At 44.2% G+C, this 22,644-nt stretch overlaps 2 protein-coding genes across 2 annotated transcripts in view; one reads left to right on the forward strand and one right to left on the reverse strand.

Moving 5' to 3' along the window:
* CALCB (calcitonin related polypeptide beta) overlaps nt 1-22,644 on the reverse strand; it is a 177,861-nt gene that overhangs the window by 85,194 nt on the left and 70,023 nt on the right. The gene's annotated exons all lie outside the window — the stretch shown is intronic.
* LOC119536032 (calcitonin gene-related peptide 2-like) lies at nt 11,305-16,464 on the forward strand. Its single transcript, XM_037838482.1, has 5 exons — nt 11,305-11,377; nt 12,439-12,533; nt 13,316-13,453; nt 15,524-15,708; nt 16,367-16,464. The coding sequence occupies exons 2-5, from the start codon at nt 12,448-12,450 to the stop codon at nt 16,396-16,398; spliced, it is 441 nt and encodes a 146-aa protein (XP_037694410.1). The 5' UTR covers nt 11,305-11,377; nt 12,439-12,447; the 3' UTR covers nt 16,399-16,464.

The following is a 22,644-nucleotide window of genomic DNA, read 5'->3' on the forward strand; positions in this document are numbered from 1 at the left end:
CCCTGTTCATCTCCAATATGCAGGGTGGAAATGCAGAAATCTGACATTTCTGTACGCAGAGCGGTAACGCTTTCAACAAAGAGCAGCGCTGCTGCGCTCCAGCAAAGCCTCTTCCTGGGTCTTCAGGAACCATTTCTCCAGGACTCATCTTGAAGAGCAGTGTCGAGTGAAAGTTCTCGAGGGCTCCCTGTCACTTCTTGGACAGCTGTGGCCCTGGCCTGGACCCCGGCTCTGTGGGGTTTTCTTGATGTCTACCGTTCAACCCTGCAGCATTCTGAGTCCCTACCTTTATGATTGTGGTAAAGGTAGAATCTCCAAGAACTTCAAAGTTTTAATTTCTGGTTTGAAATTCCTTTTTGCATAAAAAACCTAAGTAGCTTCTGTTTCTAAAACCGAAGGGGGACCATAACAGATGTGAATAAGTGTACCTACTGAGGAGAATGGATGAAGCAATTTGAGGGAATGGAATTTCTAATGAGGGCAGGAGCTCTGAAACTGAGGGGGGGGGGGGGTTTAGGGATGGGGGAAGAAAGAAGGTTTACAAGAGAAACCTCTCCCATTTCACTGTTACTGAAAGATGACTTTCTTGAAGACTGCTTCTTCCATAAGTCCGGACCAGCAACTCAGGCTGGACTTTTTCACAAAAAGCATAATAAACTAACTTATCTATCATCAGCGTCTCCCAACTGACTGCCAAGTAAATCTAATTGCCATCACTTAATTCCCTTCATTTGTTCCTTCTTCTTCTATATCCTCTTCTCCACCTCACTCCCTATTTTAATAAAATAAAAGCACAAACTGGAAGGGGCCTCAGCTCATTTGGTTAAATGACAATTTCCTAAATATTAAAAAAAGAAGCCCAAACCAGTAGAACAACTTGCCTTATATGATCTTCTATGATCTAATGACTATTAATGATTTGACTTCACCCCCACACATAGTAGGACTGCATAGAAGCAAAATAAATGGGGGGTTGGGGCTACTCTAGACATTTAATGCTCAACATACATGATAGTAGTAGGAATTAAATAAACTTTCTCAACAGCCTTCCCCTTATCCTGCCTCAAGACCTGCAAGAATCTAGCATTTTTATCTCCCTACAAAGAGAAGAGAAAACATTTCTTAGCAGTGTTGTGGACAATGAAAACTCTTGAAATTCTGAAACAAGGGCAAAAGGCATAAATCTTTCCCAGAGTTACCACAAGCCAAAGCAGAGGAATGGAGAGAACAGCCATACTTAGTCCATGGTCTTTTCTCAATCCTGGGGCTCCTCTTCACATTCTCACTTTAACTGGAGGTTTTCTGTGAATGGTACTTACTGGTGCTGAAGAAAAGCCAGGCATTGATTGCTTAAGCGTGTTTGACCACTGTTTAAAGGTGTGCCCAGGAAAACTAGCCCCAGGGCTGAGGGGTCTCCAAAGGGCCTTTGAAGAGCCTCTTGGGTCTTTGATGCCAAAGAGTGACTTTGCATTGCAGAAATGAATAGAAGATCTGAACACCTGCAAGCAAATTGATCTTCTCGCCAGTTGTAAAGACTAAGTACAGATTTTCCTGGGAAAGAAAATTTGATTTCTGCTCATGTCCTCAGAGTCCTATTAGCCAGGGCCATGCTCCTTGTAAGAGGACAGCCTGGAGAGCCAAACCCTCCCACAACACGGCCTTTGTCTTCATCATCACCGCGTCTCCTGGAAAAAGCTACAAAAACACCCAATCATCAGGTGTCACTTGCCTGGCAACCTCCCTGAAACCAGACAAAGCTGGAACAAAAGAACAAGAAAGGAGGCTCTGCATAACTGAAGCAGGTGGCACAACAACCATTATCACCATTTATGACCAGTACTCCTTGGTCCACACTCAATGTCTCCAGACTCTTCATTCACATGCAGCTTTAACTTGATTGGCTGTTTTCCGCTTGTTTATTTCCCTGCACACAAGTCAGATGAAGCTGTTGTTATGGAAGTCCATGACGTTCCTGACCATAAGGGCTCACTCAGTATCTGTTTACACTCTGTTCACACATAATTCTGACAAGCTTTGCTTCTGTTCTGTTGAGCCCAGATTAGTTGAGCAGCTGTCCCCAAAGTTCCTTATTTATATAGTTCAATGCCTATAGACTCTTAGTTCCCATGCCATTCTAATAAGCTTGGTTTTGTCATTTGGTTGTTTGTTTCCCTGTGTACCAAATGGTACAGGGTGAGTTGGTGCTAAGGACAGTTACAATGACCCCAATAAGAAGTGATAGAGTGATAGTGATAGACACACACATCAGGAATAGACACACTGATAGGAAGGAAGGAAATAGAATAACTATTATATATAACTACTGTGTGTGTGTATGTGTATATATATATATATATATATAAAATGTCTTAGACCACCAAAAGAGAGATGGCCTGGAATCCCCTAGTTTGGGGCTATTAATGCTACACATCTTATAGTCCCCAAGAGCAACACTATGTTAGTTCCTAACACATTAATTGATATTCTTATAATGGTGACAATGAACCATCAAGTAAGGATTGAAATTATATTCAGCTTATTCTTTTTAAGAAGGCAGAGGAGAGTACAATGCCTTTTATCTAATTTCCCACACAAGCAGATATAATTTGGCACTTGAAGGGTAAGATTTTATTATAATGGTAATAATAACCACCACTCTTGAGTGCCTGCTCCATGCCAGGCAATATGCCAGATGTTTAATATAAATCGTCATTAATTCTTCTGGGCAATGAGACTGCAACATAGTCCAGGCCTGTATTGGAGAGGGTCGGGGAAGGCAGTCTCATTCTGTTGTGACCTCAGGACTGGTTTTCTTTTGAGAATTAAAGATTACAGATTGCCTTCTTTTTCAGATGCAGAGGAGTGTGTAATGATTTTCTCTAATTTACATTAGGCTAATGCAATTTGGCACTTGAAGGGATAAACTCTTTTATTGTGATAACCAGTCACTGCTCTTGAATGCCTGCCCCATGCCAAGCAATGTGTCTTGTGTTTAATATAAAATATTTTTAATCCTGCCAGGTAGTTAGTACTATCCCCATTTTACAGATTGAGAAACTTTGGCTCAGAGAGATCATTATCTATTCAAGGACAGCAAATGAGTGGTAGAGCCAAGACACAAAACCAGTTGCATAGGCTCCCAAAGCCATTTTCCTCACAATTCCAGTTAGCTGTGAAATCCCCTTACCTGCAATTTATTGTTCCCTGATCATGACCATAAAGAAATGGACTCTGTAATGAGCTTTTTGGCATAGTGGGCAGGTTCCTATTTCTCTCTCTCTCTCTCTTGTTCTGTGGAACAGCATTCTGAGCCAGGGAGTGGAGAATCATTCTGGATCGTGTGACTCTGAGCCAAGGCAGAATTTTAATCATTTCAGAGGAACCCAACCTGAGTAATTCCGTCACGTCACCCGCTGAGTCCGTTCACTTCTTCAAGTGACCAGCCTGGCCCTCATCCACCCTGGCAGCTGAAACCACCCTAAAAATAGCCTCTGGGCCTTGAAAGGGAACTCACTGGTGCCTACTGCAAAGAAGGAGCCTCTGGAGTTGGGAAGAGCAGACCACTGGGCAGCAGTCAGCTCTGCTCTGAAGTTAGCAGGGCTCACATTGCAAGAATGAGGGGCCAGGAAAATCCCATGACACAATATCTCATTCCTTCTTTCTGCCACAAATGCCTTTTTCATTCCTTGTCTAATCTAAAACCAATCAACTTCTTGTCCTTGGTTCCAGGCTCTGGTGGAGTTGGTATGTCCCCAATGGGGAGGGGGAGGTCACATTTCAAAGGTCCACGGGCTCTGAAGCCTGAGTATGAGTGATCAGCCCATTCCTTCCTGGCACGAGAGAGACGTTAGAAACCTTTCTCCAAGCTTGATCAGTAGAAAGTTCTGGGCTTACATGTACTCCCCAGACATTTTAACAATTCCCTACTGCTTGTCCATCTCAGGGCAGCCACTAAACTCAGGATACAGGTGTCTGGGGTTTTTTTTTGCTTGTTTGTTTGTTTTTTGTTTTTTCAGGTGGGTTTTAATTCAGTGCTCAATTTATTAAAAACTCTGCTGTTTGTGTCAAAGGTAAGTCTAGCAGAGGTATCTAAGTTAAGGGGCCTAAAGTCCAAGCCCCAATTTTAGGGTTTTATAGCATCACTATGACATGTCATTGCATCAAGTTATTGAGGGGGAGGCACTCCCTTCCCCACACCTCTGGAGTTTCAGCAGAGACATCTGCACCACACTTGACACCGATTGGCTCAATATCTTCCCTTTTTTTCTGAAACATGTCTGAACTGGAATATTAAAGGGACACATAAAAAACTGAAAGTTGGTAAGGGAGGAAGTTTTTATATGTGAGATTTCATGATTTCTAAACACAACCAGCCTGAGGAGAGAACACAGACAGTCACATAGGCCATATTCAGGAGGGTTCCCTTCCCAAGAAGAGGCATTGAGGGTGGCACCCGACACAAAGAGGGTCGTTTTGTCTCCTCCCCACCTGCCCCACGTGCCTGTACAAGCACTACCTCATTAGGGACTCTGTCACTTGCCTTCTTTTTAGCCATCTGCCCGCTCCAGCCACACCTTCTCTGGGAGCCTTCCTCAAGTGCTCCAGCCCACAGCAGCCTCTTTCTCCAAACCCCCACCACTCATAATCCTTGCCAATCAGCCCTTACCTATTGTGGTAGGCAGAATAATGCCCTCCCCCAAGATATCCACACCCTAATCCCTGGAACCTCTGAATAAGTTACCTTATAGAGCAAAAGGGACTTTGCAGATGTGATAAAGTTAAGGACCTTGAAGTCTTTAAAGAGATTATCCTGGATTATCCAGCAGTATAATCAGAAGGGTCCCTCCAAGTGGAAGAAGAAAGCAGAGGAGAACAGAGTGATGCAATGTGAGAAGGACTTGACTTGCTGTCACTGGCTTTGAAGATGGAGGAAGGGGGCCATAAGGCAAGGAATGGGGGTAGCTTCTAGGAGCTGTAAATGGTAAGGAAATAGATTCTCCCTTTAGAACCTCCAGAAAGAAACAGCCTTCTCACCATTTTAGCTTGTGAGACTCACTTTGGACATCTAAACTACAGAAGTAAAGATAATAAATTTGAGTATTTTAAGCCTCTAAATTTATGGTAATTTGTTACAGCAGCAATAGAAAACTAATAAACTTATTCACTACCTTTTATTCTTTAATTATTTCAGATGTGTGAGGCTTATCTCCCTGAGAGACCACTAGTTTCTTAGTGGGTTGGTCTTAGTTTTCTCTTCCTTTTTTTCCTGCACATGGTGAGGAATCCTGTTAACTGCCTTATCTTGCTTCTTCTTCTGGGAAAGCCTTGCCACTTTGGCAGCATTAAAGGACAGGGAAAGCAATCGAGACATCAGACCACCCAACTGTTAGCAACCCAACTTAGCCCCCAGTACCCACCAAGACAGTGAACTTGACTGTTCCCTAGCTCAGGTTTCCTTCCACAAAGAGGGGAAAGCAAGCATAGCAAGTGAGACAATCTGGCTTTATGAACACCTGGTTTTTCTATACTTCTTCAGACTATAATAGCAGAATAATAGGTAGGTTCAAGATGCTCTTTAACATAAAGTCTCAGCATATCCTTTTAATTTACAACCTTAGCTACATGATCCCTCTCTTTGTCCTCTACTCAAATGGCACCCCAAACTCTCCTAAGACGATCATAAGACCAAGGATGGCTCTATCTACTTTCTCCATTTATATACAGTCTTTATCACCATAATATCATTAACACAAGGAGGGAACCCAGAATGAGGGGACACTAGTGGTGCCTGTCTTCACTGAACTCCAGTCAACTAGTTGTACTTTTCCTTTGCTCCTTTGGTAACAAAGATATAAATATTCCTATGCTTGGACTTACCATAAAGTTCAAACCTCTGCTCATGCTTCCTCACTTTAGAGGCCCTCTAAGGAGAACTTTTTCAGAGCTGATTTTCAGGCTCCATCAGAAGTGTGTTTTGGGCTCTGGATGGACTCATCAAGTAACCACATTGAGAAGCTTCTGCTGACAATTTGCAGAAAGATGCGCCCTCCAGGCAAGGACCAGAATTTAGTCGCAGATCCTTTTTCATGAAGCAGAGAGAAGCATGGTGCTCCCAGTCCAGCTGGCCTGCTCTCTGTCCTTTCTCAGAGGCACTACTACATCCATTGGTGACAGGGAGACAATGACCAGGATGTCTGCTCCCCTTTTCCTCCTGTCTGTTCTGAAAATCATTCATTCTTCACATTTAGGTTCGGGGGTTGAAGAGGGAATGGAGCAGTAACTTTTCTGATTGTGTCACTCAGTAGAATGACATATCCTTCCTCCTTCATGTTGACCCCTTCAGCTATTCTTTCAGAAAACAATGGAACCCACCAGGTCAAGTGGAGGAAGCCAAATAGTGATGGACCTGGTATCATAGAAAAGTACTGTAAAGACAGCATAAAGTTTACAGCACATTTCTAGAACATCAGAATTAGAAAGGAATTGAGCAATCTCTCAATTCAGTATGTTTATTTGACAAATATGAAAACAGAAACCCAAATGATTTTCTTAAAGTCACATTGTTTGGGTTAGGAGTAAGAATTAGAACCCTATATCCCAACTCTCGGCACTCTTTCCACTATGCCCCCCCCCCACCTCTCGCCCCCCAACTGCATCCACTGATAAAATGAAACCTCCTACAAAATCAACCATAGTTTCAGAGATGAAACAATGCATAATACAAAATATGGGAAGTTAAGTCATTTGGATTTTTGTTTGTTACAACTTTGAAGCATATCTAATTTTTATTTTAGGAACACTTATGAATCAGATTTTGGTTTTATTCTCTAGCAATTTGCTTATCTTAAGTGGCAGCACCAACATTTATTTTCCTGCTGCAAAACTGTCACTCTCCCAAATGTTGGCCCAGAAATTATAAATGATTTATGCCTGGCCATTTGTCCTCTCACGACAAATCACATTAGCCCTGAAACAGGCAGACATGCCCATATCTTCCCTAAGTCAGTGCCTGGATCCAGCGGACCCATCCTCTTACCTGATGTGGCAGCCAGATAAGTCATGTTCCGGCATTTCAGGTCTTCAGAAGGAGCTTGGGAGAAAACATTATCAATTAACTCAAGTCTGATGCTCTTGCTATTTCTTTGCCTATAATATGAAGCTAATAATACCCATCTTATTAAACTGTTGAAAGAATTAGAGATAATACATACATAGTGCTTGGCACACAGTTGGAACTCAACTGATGGTAGTTTTAAGGTTTCTATTTATTTTTGTTTTGTTATATTTCAATATGGATTTACGTAACTTTTCATACTGACTGCACATGTAATTATCTTGAAGTAAAATTTTCAGATAATTTTATTTCAAGATTATTAATAAAACTTGATGTTCCCCTCCTCTAACATTTATAGAGATCTACCTGTTCTAAAGGCTTCAGCAAAATCCCCACCTGAGTTCCCATTCTGCTGTCTATTTGGCATCCACTTCTGCCCCAACTTTCCCAACAAGGGCTTTATCGTGCTCTTAAAATGTCTTAGGTAAATAATTCAGAAACAATTGCTTCTCTTCCCATCGTCTTCAGTAAACTCACTGATGAAAAGCTTTGGTTTCTACCCTTCTTTAAATAATACAATCAATTTTCAGTAGATGTTCTTCAGTTAAATGGACAGCCCCCAACTTTCTGCCAGGCTGAAGAGAATGGGTTTGTAAAGTTGTTGCTGCTTTTGCAGTTGTTATTGTTGGGGGCTTGCTGTTGTTGAGTCTATATCATACATGAATTGTATACAAGCAATAAATTTAACTTGAGCTCTGAACTTCGAAAGTGCATTTTTGTTGTTATTTTTGCCTCAAAATTTAACTTGAGCTCTGAACTTCGAAAGTGCATTTTTGTTGTTATTTTTGCCTCACAGTTGGTTTGCTCAGTTAAAGCTGTAAGCTATAAGTGTAACCCTTTTAATTATGTGGAAATTTACATAAGAATTTTCAACCAGATTTCAGTCTAATAGGTCCAGATAAGACACTTTAATTTTTATTTTTAAAACAAAGAGTACAGAAATCTGATTTAAACAAATGGAAAGAAACATTTTATCGGAGTGTTGTAAAATACTTTTTCCCCCTCAAACTAGATTGTCTCAAAACTAACCCTGATTTCCACCTTTAAAAATTAGGATATTAGAGATTAAAATCAAGGGTCAAATAGCCAAACGATTATTTAAAAATAGGTGTTTTTCTTGTCGACTTTCTCTAGATCATGCTATTTAGTCCTAAAGCTCAGAGGAGCTCCAGGGACAGCCGGACTCAATTTCAGAGATCCTCGACTCCAAGGTCTAAACTGCCGTTCACTAGGTAAATTACGGATGGGCGCAGAGAAGCATGGTTTTGCATCCCAGTCTTGAGAAAACATTTCCCTGCCTCATTCCTGGAAACTTCTCTCGGGGAACAGATTCGTCCTGCCAGCTAAGATGGGGAAGAATCTGGCTGAACTGTTTGAACTCCCAATTTCGGAATCCCACCGGAAATACCGCTCTGCCTAACCTGGTCCGGACTTTTTGTAGGCTGGGAGTAGACCTTTGTTTAATCAGTGAGACTGACTAGTGAATTTGCTAGAATGAATTAATTTCTATTCATTTAGTAAACATTGGAAGGAAAACTAAGTACCGATGAAAAATACTCTTTTATTTTATTTTATTTTAAATCTTTATTCTCCAGCACGGCGCCAGGGACTTCCTGCAAGCTTTCCCTAACTGAAGAGATCCACCACGAAAGCAAAGCTCGGAATCCTTCCGGGCTACACTAGCGCCCCCTGGGGGCAAACCGGGGACAACGCCCGACAGCACCAGCCTGTTGTTTGGAGCCGCCAAAGGGTTTTCAGAGTGGGGCATTAGTGTTCTCTTTGAAGGCTGACGATGTATAGGCAGTCAAGGACAGAATCCCGAGACTGCAAAGTGACGTGGCCACAAAATCTGCTTCTACAGTAGTAGTTTTTTAACCATTTGCAGTCACCGTTGCTCTGATGAAATCTATGGGTTCTCTCTCCAGAAAAATGCATACATTTACAAACGATTTCAGGAGGTTCGTAAATTAGAAATCTCTGATCTTCGGAGAAGTTATTTCTGTAGAAGGATTTGGCGCCTGGGCGGAAATACGAGTGCACACCAGTTCCAAATGGCAGAGGCCCAAGAACTGCGCGCGACGCAGCGGCCGCGCCGTCACCTTCGCGCACTCTGGCTCGTAGCTCTACACAAAAGGCCCAGGCATGAATTCTCCATTGAAACAACTGAAAAGTCCCAAAACCCAGGACTGGGGCTCAGCAGTGACCTGGGGTCCGCCGTTGTGAGACCTGCTCCACTGGCCTCTCGCCTTCCCACTCCCTGAGCCTGACGCTCGCGATGTCCTCCCGGGACGGTTCTTCCTGTCTCAGGGTTCCGAGCTCGCCTTGCTAGTGGGTCTTGAGGAGAGGCAGGAGACAGGGCTAGCCCCCGAAGTCTGGTTCTCTAGCCCTGAGCTTCTATTCCCGACAACAGTGCCACCCCAGGAGAACTTAGGCATCCCTGCTGCGTCTCCCGGGCCTGGAGGCCACTACCCCGAGGGTTGGAGAAGGGGGGCGGGTAGCGCAAGGCGGGGACGTCCCATAAAATGCTGCGGCTGCTGGGGACCAAGACTGGGGTGCCGACGGAGTCCTGGAGGTACCTGGATTTCCGTAGCTCGGTAACTCACAGCGCACCCCGGGGCCGGCATCTGCTCTGCCTTGTGGAGAAACGCGAAGGCGTGGTCCATGCCTTCCCCTACAGTCCCTGGAGGCTGCCGCTGCGCTCTCCGCACTGGGAGCGTCTGGACCTGCAGCGATGAGTGCTCAAACCCTGCAAACCCCGGGACGCCGAAAAGATTCTTTCTCTCCACCCTAATTGATGCAAGTGCCTTAGTAGGGACCTAGGACCTTCCTGTCGCTCCTGAAGCCCAGATTTCAGGCGAAACAGTCCCGAAACCCAGAGGTGCAGGATAGGAGACGGTTCTAATTCGTGCGTAATCGGGTGTGAATGTAGCAGCAAGCCTATTCTTAAAAGTATGTGTGGGTATGATAGGAGCAGCTGTCGTCGGGCAAGCGATTCGGAGGCTGAGTTGCCGCGCGTTTGATGGTAAACCCTTCGGATGCCCCTGCGCACCAGTGTCTGTGTGTACTTGTGGAGTGGGCGCATGTTTGACCAGAGTAATGAGTTTGTGTGTGTGGATGAATGTGATAGGGGTGAGTGCTCTTTAGTCCAGGACCGAAGTGAGGGGGCGGGGAGTGCCCGACGGGAATCGGATGACACTGGGGCATCTTGGCAAACAACCGCCGGAAGCAAGGGGCAGCTGTGCAAATGGCTCGGGCAGGCGGACTGAGAGCGAGGTGATGGATGGCGGGGCAGGAAGAGGGAGGGCTAGAAGTCAGGAGGCTTTGGAAGCATCTGAGCCTTCCGCCTTGCCCCTCAGGCCCGGGGGGCATGGTCCCCCGTCCCCCAGTCCCCATCTACGTTAACTGATCTGGACAGCGCTTCGGGGAATCCAGGCAGCCCATTGGACCACTGGGCCACTGTGGGCCAGGAAAACTATTCTAGATCCCTACCTTGCCAGGGGCCGGGCATTGGGCTAGTTCTCACAGCATTCATTCAAGGCGGGACTATCACTCTCCGTTTCAAAGTTGAGTACTTTGAGACTCGGAAGTTAACTCGCCTAAGATCATACTGCCCGGAATTGGCGCAGCTAGGAATCGAGTCTGACAAAGTTCCTGCTCCCACCTCCATTTCCTGCTTCCCTGGAGTTTCGCCCCACTGTGGTCGATTCCAGCCGCCAGAGTCAGACACCATGCTTAGTGAGAATCCACGCCGCTGCGCGTTCACCGCCAAGCCTCAATATTACAGAGAGCGGGGGTCACACTCAGCGAGCCAGGAGCTCCTGCAATCCCGGACCCTACCCTCCAAGACTTCACAACTGGAGATAGAGTGCGTCGCGTGTTCAAAAACAGGCGGGACTGAAGAAGTGAAGTCTACCGTTACGTCAAACTGCTCTCACATTCCCGCTCACTTTTAGGGCGTTTCTCGTTGGTCCCCACCATTCTCCCATTTCCATCAAGGACATCAGTGCAAATCCTAGCGGCGCCGTACTGCTGGGTGCTCTGGGTTCTGGAAGCGTTGGGGTGACGCAATCCGGCTGGGGCAGGAGACCCCGCCGCCCATTGGCTGCCGGGCGCTCGGGGACCCCCCCGCCTCCCGACAGACGGCCGCGGGAATAAGAGCAGCCGCTGGCGCTGGGCGGCATCCGAGCCATTGTCAAGCCCAAGTGTCGCCTCTGCTTCTGCGCCCTCGCGGGACGCCGCTGACGCCCCGAGATTCCTACTCAGGTGTGTCATTACTTTTTTTTTTTTTTTTCCTTTCCTCTCCTCCTCTCCCTCTCTGTTTCTTGGTTTATCTCCCTGCCAGTCTCTGTTTTTCTGGTCACTTCTGTTTCTGTCTCTTTAGCAGTCGGTCCATCCCAGGCTCTTGCCCCAGGCAGGACTGGATTGGTTTAGTCTCGGGGCTCCCTGCTCTGCTCCCCCAGCTTGGCTGCGGGCCCCAGCCCAGCGCTCCCCGGCAGCTTGGGCGGATCTCGGGACCCTCGCTCTGCCCAGGCGCTGCGCGCCAAGCAAGACGCAGAAACAGCTTTCCGCAGACCATGCGATTAGGGATCACCTCTGGTGCCTGGAAACTGGTGCAGAACCTGGGCCACCGCGAATGGGTGGTAAATGGGCACAATGATTGCTGGGAGGCAACCCTAAACTGCAGTCCCTGTCCTGGGCTCAGGGAGAGCAGAACGAAGTCCCGAGTCCCAACTTGAGACTCCGCTAAGCTTGGTTCTTTGCAGGGGACTGAGTTGCCAGAGGGTGGGGCAACTGAGCCCTAGAATCTGGCCCTTCAGTTTCTCAGAGATTCCAGCAGCAGAGAGATTCCCTCTCTACTTACCGTCCCTCGTACACCCCCATGTACTGATGCAAAAGCCCACACAGGGAGTATGGCTCTGGGTTTCTCAGACCCTGAAAAGACATGTTGTGTGAGAAGCTGTTGTGACAGGGGGCTCCCAGAGTGACCTCGGAGGAGACCTGGATGACAGGTGTGTGTGTGTGTGTGTGTTGTGTGTGCGTGTGTGTGTCGGGGCGGGGGCAGGAGAAAGAGACTTTAGGACTGAGACCTCCTCATCCAGCTGTCTTGCTAGGGCAGCTCCTCCAGCTCTACCAAACCCAGCACGCTACAGCCTCACGTACCTTCCAATAGTCTGCACTGCTGATGAGGTTGAGGTGAAGAAAAACGAAGTGATCAGCCAGAAGCCACGAAGCCAGGGAGTAGAGGCAGGGGCAGGAGGAGTCCAGGTCTCTGGGTTCACAGAACTTCGAACTGATGTAGGGGTGACATCATTCTTCCCTTGCAGAGAGGCGTCATGGGCTTCCAGAACTTCTCCCCCCTCCTGGCTCTCAGTATCTTGGTACTGTACCAGGTTGGCAGCCTCCAGGCAGCGCCTTTCAGGTAAGAGACAGCTCTGCAGGAGGACAGGTCCTTCCCACATCTCCTGGAATCCTACAATTCTGTGCCTCAGAATTACAGTCTGCTGAATGTTTAACAACAGACTCTGGGGGAAGAGGGATGTATGTATGTATGTATGTATAGTCACATACATGTATGAGCAACTTTTTTGATATAAGAGATATGTAGCACACAATTCACAAATAGTAGTAATATATACAATATTCTTTATTATAAATTTCATATAGCCCAATGAATCTCACAGAATGCTTTGATTGCTTTTTACAGAACCCATATGAGTAGCCAAATCACTTATTCAATTCAACCATGATTTGAAAAATGGAATTGCATCCTAATCTATTTTGCCAATAAATTTTTTGCTTTTAAATCTGATATGTGATCTACGGTTCATCTATTTCTTACCTTCATACAAATTGTATCTATTAAACTGACATCTTTTTCAATTTAAGCACTAACTGTAAGTTTATATAATTTAATTTTTAATAATGCCTGTGTTTAACACGTAGCTCATTTAATTCCTGAAAATTTAACCAACAGCTTTTACAAGCCTGTATGAGCTGGCTCCAGCCCACCACTGCCTGGAGGTCATGCCATTGCTTGCCTCTTGGTGAATCAGTGTCCTGTTATAGACACTAGCCTCATGCCCTGACACCTGGGAGCCAAAGCAGCCACATCTTCAGATAAAGTTGCAGGGGTCAGGAAATCTGGCTGGTTATCCTTCCGAGGAGGTTCAGGGCCTGCTTTGGATTTGCTTCCTCTCCCAGGTCTGCCTTGGAGAGTCTCCTGGACCTGGATACATTGAGTGAGGAGGAAGCACGCCTCCTGCTGGCTGCACTGGTGAAGGACTTTGTGCAGATGAAAGCTAGGGAGCTGGAGCAGGAGACAGAGACAGAGGGCTCCAGGTAAGGCTCCCCACCCCAACTGACCTCTCCAACATGCTGTCTCCTCACTTCCTGACATACCCAGGAAGCTATCTGAGAGCCCCTGACCCAGAAACCACAGGCTGTCATCACTCACCAGGGTCTAGGGCCTAGGTGTTCTCAGGCTCCACTGAAGTTTGACTCCCAGCTGTAGCTTGAGGGACTGCAGTTAGACTACATTAAAAAGTTCTACTTCTGAAGGCTCTTAGGGAATGAAATGGGAAGGTGGGAAATTGCTTACTCTGAGACTTGGTCTTGCAGTATTGAGGATACCTCCCAGCATTGGATGAGTTGGGACTGGTAAGTATGAAGCCAGGGGCTGGACCTGATATATGTCAGGAGGTTTGAGAAATGTGGCCCCACCTGATTAACCTGCGTATGTTGTTCTTTCATACATTCAAGGAGCCTTCATTTCACATTTGCAAAGTGAAGGCCTTGTAGAGGGTGGGGTCAGATAGAGCAGTGTCTAAGGTAGGTCTGGGCCTTTAGATGTATATGATCTGCTTGCTCCCCGTGAAGCATCTATGTAGATGTGCATGTTGTCACAGGCCAGAGAGAACACCTTTCTCCACCACATCCCCCTGTGCATCCTGAGTTTGGAGCAGGGACTACCCCCTCCCCTGTCCCCAGTTCTGTGCAGGCAGAAGCATGTATTGCACCTGCATTTACCCTGAGAACTCTGCAGAGCATGAAGGACTAAGCAGCATGTGGAATGCCAGGAAAGGTCACCCTTTCCCCGTCTCAGCCCTTCCCCAATCCAGTTCAAACCTGCAGACTGGTCCAGTCTACCTCTGAGCATTCCTGATGGAGGATGTGTGAGCCGCCCACGTGTCTGCCCCTCCTGCCTCTGCTACAAGTGTTCCCTCCCTAGTCTAACCCTCTGTGTGACTGCCCACAGGGGCAGACCCTGGTGCATGGTATTGTCTGGCATGTCTTTTCCCTGCAGCCTGGACAGCCCCAGATCTAAGCGGTGCAGTAATCTGAGTACCTGCATGCTGGGCACATACACGCAGGACCTGAACAAGTTTCACACCTTCCCACAAACCTCAATTGGGGTCGGAGCACCTGGCAAGAAAAGAGATCTGGTCACCGGCTTGGAGAGAGACAACCACCCTCACTTTAGCATGCCCCAGGATGCCAGCTAAACTCCTCTCTCTCTTTTCTAATTTCCTCTCTTGCTTCCTTTCTCTAACTTGATGCATGTGGTTCTTCCCTGGTTGCTCTTCGGGCTGGTCTCAGTGGCTTTGCTCGTGGCAGAGGATGTCTGAAACCTCAGATAGGAAAAGAAAGAGCAGAACTCAAGGCCAGAAAAGAATTACCCAGGAAGAGATCAGAGAAAGAGGGCAGCCCTCTGAGGCCCCGGAAGATTTTATAGCAGAGCTTCCTAGTCCTGCTTCTGAATGTGCTAATCATCTGAGGGAATAAAACTATTTTTCTAAAAAGACCTGAGCTGTGGTGATCATTGCTCTGGCCCATATAGACTTAGCCCCGGGTAGCTAGCTGGACACAGAGCTTGGTGGCTGGTATGTGTGAACCAAATCAAGCTGAAAGAACAGGTGCACTAAGGAGCAGGTAAGCACCTCTGGGACTGAATGCTGCAAACTCTGTTCCTCTTCCAGGTAAGGCAGGAATTTTCATCTTCCTGAGAAGGAATGTTTGATGCTTGAGACTGGGGTGTGACTTCTAGATAGCTGTATGTGGTTGAATGGGGCTGTGTGCTGCCATAATTTGCTGTAGTCCCACAAGCCTTTGCTGATTTTTAGTCCATTTATACTTGAGACTGGCTGTTATAGCTCTGTGTTCCTTGGCCAGTCACCCAGAGTCACCTTTGGGTTTTCTGACACTCCTGGGAATGTCTATGGGAAGGGAATCTGGCATTGTTCCCTAATGGCTCTTGTAATTTTCTGCCTTGATAATTGTGTTTAGGAGAAACACTTAAAGTTAATTGGTGCCTCTCAGAAGAGCCACTTTACTGGGATGGTCCCATGGGGCAGCTCCTCCCCACCAGCCTCTTACTGATAGGCCTTGTCTCTTCCTCCTTCCTAATTTCAGCATCACTACCCAGAAGAGAGCCTGCAACACGGCCACCTGTGTGACCCATCGGCTGGCAGGCTTGCTGAGCAGATCGGGGGGCATGGTGAAGAGCAACTTCGTGCCCACTAATGTGGGCTCCAAGACCTTCGGCCGGCGCCGCAGGGAGCTGCAGGCTGGAGCAGTTGGACAACTCCAGGAAGAAGGTGATGCCTTTGGACTGTCAGACAGGGAAGATGGATGACTGGGTATTGCAAGGGTGTAGTCCACACTCTGAGCCTCCTTGGGTCCATACAGTTGAAAAGATGCATGGAAGGAGGTACATACTCCAGTGTGTGTGTGTGTGTGTGTGTGTGTGTGTGTGTGTGTACGTGCGTGTGCATGTGTGTGTGTGTGTTGAGGAAGGAGAGGATGTATATCTGGAGAAAGGACAGAGAGTCCCAATAGCTGAAACCCCAATAATTTGGTTTCATCTTCTGTTTTCCCCTGAGGCACTGAGATCATCAGGATAGGAAATATAGTCCCTGTTTATTTAAAACACTCTTCCTTGAAATTATGGTTGCAATTATTCTAGCATTTGAGTTTGAAAAGTAGTAACACTATCCTTTTGAAGTATATATGACAATGCTTTGTACCTCTGAATTAAGAGCAAAGACTTGGGTTCAAGAGCTTCATTTGCCCCATACTAGGTATGTGACTATAGGCTAGTAGCTTAACCTCTCTGAGCTTCAGTTTCCTCGTCTGTAAACTGAGGGCAATAAGAATACATTCCTCCTAGCATAATTATAAAAGTAAATGAGATATAGTTGTCAAGAGCCTGACAATAAATAAATAAATGCTGGCTGTTATTTTTTTTCCTTGTAGGTCACCATGAAGCTGAATTCCACTTCTTTTAATTTGCAATGAAAGCAACTTGTAGGAAAGGCTCCATAGAAAATACACCTACTTGCATCCATCTTGACATTGAAAACTGTCTTCTTTATTTGAAAGGAACTAAAGCTAAATGCAAAATAAGCTTATTGCAGTTATCTATTGTGCATCTTTTTTATATTTGATTTTGTGTACAATAAATATGACAGCATGTCTCACTGGCTAATACAGTAACAAGTATGGGCCCTGTCACTCATCCTATTAATGCTGGCAGCTCTGCTAAACCTCAGGGGGACATGAAGTCACTGCCTCTTGGGTGTCTGGGGACACATAGTAATGCTGTGCCTTGACTGAACTATTTGTCTAAAGAAATGCTGACTTTGTCATTTGTGAACTTCATCAAGATTAAAATGTATTTTCGATACACTTAAATGGAGTCCCTGCTGCTATTTGTGCTGGTTTTCCCAGGAGAACTAGAGCCCATGAGCAATTTGTTGACCAGGCTGACTCACTTGAAGCAAAGGCAACTTTCTTGGGATGGAGCCTCAGTGTGCCACACCCTTAGTTTCTAGTGAAATGTCCCTCAGATGAATTAAAACCCCAGGAGTTTCAAAGAAAATGATTTGCATTTATTTTCAGATCAGATCCTGATCTGAGCCTGAGATTACCCATGCACTTCTCCTTGATTCAATTTGCCCTTCCTAATTCTGCCTTTCCTTTCCTTATGAGCCCCTTCATGCACACCTTAGCTTCCAAAGCTCTTTAGAAACAATGGCTCAGTGTTTAAAGTGGGATCATAGACTGGTTAAACTGGGAAGTTCAGCAGAGCCATCCAATCCAACATTTTTATTCTCTGAGGTGCCTTGCTCAAGGTCCTGTAATAAACATAGCAGAGACATTCATACATTCAACTAATATTTATTGAGTGCCTACTGTATGTCAGGCACTAGGGATATAGCAATGAACGGAACAATAAAACTTCCTGCCAAAGGCTCATGGAGCTTACATTCTAGTTGGCAGCAGGGAGAGAGTCCTCTTCCCTTTAATGTTTACCGTCAATTCTCAGGATCCCTTTGAGCCTGGTTTCCTTCAGGCTAAACTACCCAAGGGCCTTCATCTTCAGCAATTTCAGGACCTGGATAGTGACTCCCTCCACTTCCTGGAGACTTCTGCAATGACCGCCAGTTTGTCAGTGATTTGTTTCTTGCCGCAGATCTTTGCATAGCCATTTCTTCAATTTGAACACACTCCTTATCCCACCTTTCTTCTCCACTGATTAACTCTGATAAGCTGTTCTTCTTCCCATGCATAAATAAAGAAGGCAGAAAGAGTGTGCTACAGGTTGATACCCATGACTGTGTAGGTAAATTCAGACCAGGATGCGAAATAGTGGGAAGACCATATTAGTCTTGGGTCCAAGGCAGCAACCCAATAATAGAGCTAATGTTGTATTTTAATTCCCACCTGGACCCTGTGGCTATTTCTCAATTGATTGAGAGCCCAAACCACAAGAGGGCACACTGGCTCAGAAACCTAAGATTAGATGTAAGGACTATATAAGGCAATCAAAGACAGCCACATGCTGCAGCATCAGTCTTTACAACTCACACACCAATGAGGAATATAGAAAAAGAATGTCTTTTAGTGCCAGCTGAGGGTCACCACAAATATTCAGAGCTCTCGCATACATGCTCACCCCAAACGGTTCCTGTATATATGCTATGGTTGATTGCATTATTGCTCCTAAGTCTTCACTACCCTATAGTAGTATTATACACTTTCACTCTTAACATGGCCTTGTGGTAGGTCACCACCTTCCCTACCCCTTGACTTTGGACTTGGCGATATGACTTGTTTTAGCTAACAGGGTATTGGCAGACAGAATGTAAGTGGAGGCTTTGAATGAGTCTATGTGATTCTTGTGCTTCTGCCATCACCATGAAAAGAACATACCCTAGGTATCATTTACCTTATCAGCCTGGGTCCCAAAATGAGACATATGGACCTGAATCTGACTTGCACCCTGGATCTGTGCCCCACCAAGGCCACCTGAGTTGATCTCATTCCAACCTACCACAAACACATGAAAAAGAAAAGTAAATATTTGTTGTTATAAGCCACTGAAATTTCAAGGTTGTTTTATGTAGCATTACTGTGGCAATAGCTAACTGATATATATATGCTTTGTGGCATTAGTGGATGGAATTATTTTTGTCACCACAGCTTGTTTTTCCTCTTATTGAGAATTTGAGCTCTAGGTCAATTTGCTGAATCGCTAATTTGTCAAATTTACTTGTTTCTTTCTACTAATTTATTTTAGTAACCAGTATTCATTTTGTCTTCCTAAAATCATCTTAAAAGATGCTCAGTTTTCTCTGCTTCAGACTCCTGCTGCTGCAACTGGATAATATATATCTTAGATAAATTAATTGTGGTCTATTTATATAATGGATATGTAAAATACAATACATAGCAGTGAGTATAAATACATGCATCAATTTTGGTTAAATCTCACAAATACAATATTGAGTGAAGAAAAACAAATTGCAAAGGATACACAACATCTAATACCAACTGTACTGAATTTAAAACAGGCATAACAATAATATACATGTGTTAAGGATATATACATATGTAGCAAAAATATAAAGACGTGTAGAGATGATAAACATTACATTCAAAAGAGCAATTAACTTTGAGGTGTGGGAAGGAGGTGTGATGAAGACAGATCACAAAGGGCTTCTACAGTACTTGTAAGATTTCATTTCCAAAACCAGGTAGTAGAAAGATGAATGTTCATTATATTCATTTTCATTAAGAATAAGGAACATAAGTATGGGTCTTTTTTTTTTAATTCAGTTTTATTGAGACATATTCATATACCATACAATCATCCATGATGTACAATCAACTGTTCACAGTACCATTATATAGTTATGTATTCATCACCTCAATCTATTTTTGAACATTTTCCTTACACTGGAAAGAATCAGAATAAGAATAAAAAGCTGGCCCAGGGCCGCGTCGCTCTGGCTCGGAGGCGGGTAGGCGGGTAACGTATCCCCAGGTTCCAGGAACTAAGATGTGGATGTGGGCGTGGGGGGAGAGGCATTCTGCCTACCACAAAAGTGTCCTGAGGTGGACCCAAAATCCCGCATAACAAGGCCCTGGCCATGACCAGCCTCAGAGCTCAGCCCAAGGAAGCAGACATGGAGCTGACAGGACTGGGGCCCTGCCCTGGAACCCCTGTGTCCCAGGCCTGTGTGAGTGACGTGCCTGCTGCCGCCCACCCTGGATCTGCATTCCTTGGTTCCCTCTGCTGCCACGACGCTGTGCCAGGAGCCATCCACCCTCACCGTCAGCATCCAGCTCCTGATATTCAAGGAAATCTTGTCAAAACCCTGGCCGAACACAAGCTAAGCCTTCCACAATCAAGCAAACAGCAAACCCTGTGGAAAGTGAAGAATCTCATTTTCCGAGTCACCCTGTTATATTTCAATGAGATTACAACAGAAATTCACAAAACATACAAAGGATTAGGAAAGTATGGCCCAATTAAAGGAAAAAATCAAAATTGTCCCTGAGGAAGCCCAGACATTGGACTTACTAGGAAAAGACTGTAAATCAACTGTTTTAAATGTGTTCAAAGAGCTAAAGGAAATCATGGACAAAGGACTAAAGGAAACTAGGGAAATGATGCTTGAACAAAATGAGAAAATCAATAAAGGGTTATAAATTGTTAAAAGGAAACAAATAGAAATTCTTGACTTGAAAAATACAATATCTGAAGCAAAAAGTTCATTAGAAGAATTGAACAGCAGATGCAAGTGGACAGAAGAATCAGCAAACTTGATAGGACAATTGAAATTATCCAGGCTAGAGGAATAGAAGGAAAAAAGAATGAAAAGTGAAGAGAGCCTAAGGGACTGATGGGACACCATCAAGCATGCCAACATACACATTGTGGGAGTCCCAAAAGGAGAGGAAGCAGGGGGGATGGGAGATTGGAGAAGAATATTTGAAGAAACAATGGCTGAAAACTCCATAAATCTACACATCCAAGCAGCTCAATGAACTCAAAACTGCACAAACTGAAAGAGATCTAAACTGAGATACATTATACTCAAATTGTTGAAAGACAAAAGAGAGACTCCTGAAAGCATCAAGCAAGAGGTGACTAATCATGCATAAGAGATTCTCAATAAGACCAATAGCCGATTTCTCATTAGAAACCATGGAGCCCAGAAGGCAGTGGGATGACATATTAAAGTGATAAAAAAACTGCCAGTAAGGTAACCATTAAAAAATTAACAAATATACACACAAAAGGAAAGAAGGGAATCAAAATGGCCCACTGCAAAATAACAACTAAATATTAAAAAGTAGCTATGGAGTAATTAAGAAACAAACATACAAGACATACAGAAAACAAATAGCTAAATGGCAGAAGTAAATCCTTCCTTATCAGTAATTATTTTAAACATAAAAGGGGAGATTAGCAGAATGTATATTTTACTTTATTTTTTTTGGATTTTGTTTTTTTAAAATTCATTTTTATTGAGATATATTCACATACCATGCAGTCATACAAAGTGTGCATTGAGTTCATAGTACCATTATATAGTTGTGCATTCATCACCAAAATTAATTTTTGAATATTTTCATTACCACACACAAAAATAATAAGAATAAAAATTAAAGTGAAAAGGAACAATTAAAGTAAAAAAGAAAAAAAAAAAAGAATAAAAAGCTAAAAGTAAAAAAGAACACGCAAATCATCCCCCCCATTTCACCCTATTTTTCATTTAGTTTTTGTCCACATTTTTCTACTCATCCTTCCATACACTGGATAAAGGGAGTGTGATCACAGGGTTTTCACAATCACACTGTTATCCCTTGTAATCTACATTGTCATACAATCATCTTCAAGAGTCAAGGCTACTGGGTGGGAGTTTGGTAGTTTCAGGTATTTACTTCTAGCTATTCCAATACATTAAAACCTAAAGAGGTTTATCTATATAGTGCGTAAGAATGCCCACCAGAGTAACCTCTTGACTCCATTTGAAATCTCTCAGCCACTGAAGCTTTATTTCGTTTCATTTCACCTCCCCCTTTTGGTCAAGAAGATGTTCTCAATCTCATGATGCCAGGTCCAGATTCATCCCCGGGAGTCATATCCTATGTTGCCAGGGAGATTTACACCCCTGGGAGTCAGGTCCCATGTAGGGGGGAGGGCAGTGAGCTCACCTGCTGAGGTGGCTTAGTTAGAGAGAGGGAGGGCCACATCTGAGCAACAAAGCACTCAGGAGGAGACACTTAGGCACAATTATAAGCAGGTTTAGCCTCTCCTTTGCAGTAACAAACTTCACAGGGGCAAGCTCCAAGACAGAGGGCTCAGCACATCAAGCTGTCAGTCAGTATGGGTCTTTTTTAAATTAAGACAAACATTATTAATTTTTTTATAAGCATAGCTTTTAAACCAGCAAAAGAGAATCTGTACTATACATGGCAACATAGGAAAAAAAACACCCAAAAGTACAGTAAACATACCACGTGAAATAAATGGCAGCAATAAGTGCTTATATAGCTTGGCAATATATACCTTGTAAGTTAGCTATGAGCCACCAACCAAAATATCAAGACTATCAGGTTATATTTTTTAAAGGTCCAGCAACAATTTTTTTTTCCTGCAAGAGATACATTAGAATGAAAGGATGCAGAATGGATTAAAATTGAAAGTTGTAAAAAATATAACAGACAAATATGAACAAAAACAAGTGCAGGTAACTTCTTAATATACAGTCAAATTAGAGTTCAAGGCAAACAAAATACCTATGGGAAATGGAAAGGTATTGTATACTAGAAAAAGGAACAATAGACAAGAAGATACATTTATCATGAACACATAGGCACCCAACAATATAACTTCAGATTATGTAAAACTACTGGCAGAACTGCAGTAAGAAATACATATCTCAAGAATTGTTAGAGATTTAATGCACCCTGCTCAATAAGCCATGGGCTTCTGGAATCACTCCCTCAATGCATGGTTCTAAGTTGGCTCTGAAAATACCCTCTGACAATATAAGGGATTTCAGAAACCCTTCAGTGGCTATATTCCCAAAGGGGTGATAGGTGTTTTATTAGTGATAAGATTATGTCTACTTGTACCAATATGACTTATTAAATAAACCAATATGTCTCCCCATTGATTTGAAACACTACCGTTACCATATGCTGATCTTCTCACCTTTCTTTTCTCTTCCATTGAT

This window comes from Choloepus didactylus, chromosome 6, assembly GCF_015220235.1.
Source record: "Choloepus didactylus isolate mChoDid1 chromosome 6, mChoDid1.pri, whole genome shotgun sequence".
Lineage (NCBI taxonomy): Eukaryota > Metazoa > Chordata > Mammalia > Pilosa > Megalonychidae > Choloepus > Choloepus didactylus.